The sequence below is a fragment of the Malus sylvestris genome, chromosome 3 (assembly GCF_916048215.2).
Source record: "Malus sylvestris chromosome 3, drMalSylv7.2, whole genome shotgun sequence".
Taxonomy (NCBI): Eukaryota; Viridiplantae; Streptophyta; class Magnoliopsida; order Rosales; family Rosaceae; genus Malus; species Malus sylvestris.
The window spans coordinates 27,267,700-27,269,781 of record NC_062262.1 but is presented as its reverse complement, the minus strand read 5'-3'; the positions used below and the strand labels follow the sequence as shown (position 1 = coordinate 27,269,781).

The following is a 2,082-nucleotide window of genomic DNA, read 5'->3' as shown; positions in this document are numbered from 1 at the left end:
GGCGGACAATCCTTGTCCGTTAAATTTAGTAGCAAGGGTGAGAGATGGCAATCCAATTTATGTCATGCCACATCAGATATAGTTTTTCTGTTGGTAAACATTATAGTTTCTCTGATAAAAGGGCATTACAAATACACATTATGAAGAGCTCAACCCCAAAAGAATCCTTGCAAACTAGATCTAAAAATATTACAATAAACCATCACTAATTGCAAAGTAATAAATAGACTTCAAGCACTCGTCTGAACTCTTTGGAAACCACACGATTATACAGATTAATAAAAGTGTTAAACTTCGTGTTACATAGATGTCATGTGAGAACAAAAACTCACACCATAAATTGAGATAAGGAGTACGATGTGTTAGAAAATAATAACTTTTCATTTCACATGATAAAATTACAATATAGTTGTATATATACAACTTATTTACATATGTCACCATCAGCCATTCTAACTAACTAATTACACATTTCAACTGATTAACAAATATTGAACTATATCTCTAAGTATTAAGCAACTATTTCATTTACATAAGTATCTTTAATATCCCCCCTCAAACTGAGCTGAGGGGTGCGAAGGGAGAGTTTGTTTATGAGAGAATGAAACTGGTCCTTAGCAAGGGCTTTAGTACAAATATCTGCAATCTGTTGCTGTGTGCAAATATAATGAACAGAGACTTCTCGAACTAAAACCTTTTCACGAATGTAATGGTAATCAAGCTCAACATGCTTGGTACAAGCATGGAACAATGGATTTTTCGCCAGAGAAAGAGCAGAGACATTATCACACCACAGTTGTGGAATAGAGGGTGATTTGTAGGCAATATCCACTAAAAGTTTGCAAATCCAAGTGAGTTCGGCAGCAGTATTGGCAAGTGATTGATACTTAGCCTCAGTGGATGAGCGAGCAACAATAGGTTGCTTTTTAGCGCTCCATCTAATAAGAGAGAAGCCAAGAAAAATACAGAAACCGCCAGTGGACTTTCTGTCAAGAGGACAACCTGCCCAATCTGCATCAGAGAATGCAATGATGGATAGAGAAGATGAACTTTTAGGAAACCATAATCCCAGATCAAGAGAGCTCTTAAGATACCTGAATATGCGTTTGACAGCTTGAAAATGAGAATGACGAGGACTATGCATATATTGGCAGACTAAATTCACAGCAAAGGAAAAATCAGGCCGGGTCCAGGTTAAGTATTGAAGTGCTTTCACAAGAGATCTGTATTGAGCAGCATTGTCCAATAAAGGGGATGTATGATCAAGCTTTGATGTACTCAGAGGAGTAGCACAAGGTTTTGCCCCATCCATATGAGCTTTCTTCAACAAATCCAGAATATATTTAATTTGGGATATGTAAATACCCTTGGAGGACCTTTTCACCTCAATGCCAAGAAAATAGTGTAGAGCACCAAGATTCTTGATAGGAAACATAAAACTAAGCTGAGTGATAACTTGTTGACAGGCAGAAGTAGATCGTCCAGTGACAATAATGTCATCAACATAAACTAAGATGAACACCATTGTATCTGTCTTGACAAACAAGGAGTGATCTGATTAAGAACCAGTAAATCCCAAGGAGGTAAATACGCCATGAAGTTTGTCATACCAAGCTCGGGGAGCTTGTTTTAGGCCATAGAGAGACTTGTGGAGATGGCAGATGTGGTTGGGATGAAGAGAGTCTTCAAAACCAGGTGGTTGTTGCATAAACACATGTTCATAGAGAGTACCATGCAGGAATGCATTGCTGACATCAAGCTGATAAAGAAACCAGTCATATTGAGCAGCCAAAGTGAGGAGAATTCGAATTGTGACCGGTTTAGCAACTGGACTAAAGGTCTATGTATAGTCCAATTCTGCTTGCTGGTGAAATCCCTTAGCAATTAGACGGGCCTTGTACCTGTCAATTGTACCATCAGGTTTTCTTTTGATTCGAAAAACCCATTTGCAGCCTACTACATTGGTAGAGTGAGAGGAAAGAACCAAAGACCAGGTTCCAGTTTGCTTCAGTGCAAGAAACTCATCCTGCATAGCTTGAACCCAGTGTGGATATTTACAGGCCTGAAGATATGTAGTAAGAA

The 2,082-nt window shown here is 38.5% G+C and overlaps 1 protein-coding gene across 1 annotated transcript; it reads right to left on the bottom strand.

The window, feature by feature from the left end:
* Positions 1–511: 511 nt before the first annotated feature.
* On the bottom strand, positions 512–1,525 carry LOC126617121 (uncharacterized mitochondrial protein AtMg00810-like). The gene has a single exon (XM_050285174.1). It carries the CDS (start codon positions 1,523–1,525, stop codon positions 512–514), a length of 1,014 nt encoding a protein of 337 aa, XP_050141131.1.
* Positions 1,526–2,082: the final 557 nt, after the last annotated feature.

Excerpts from the sequence above, each read along its gene's own strand:
- LOC126617121 (XM_050285174.1), bottom strand. The coding sequence starts at position 1,525 with ATGGTGTTCATCTTAGTTTATGTTGATGACATTATTGTCACTGGACGA.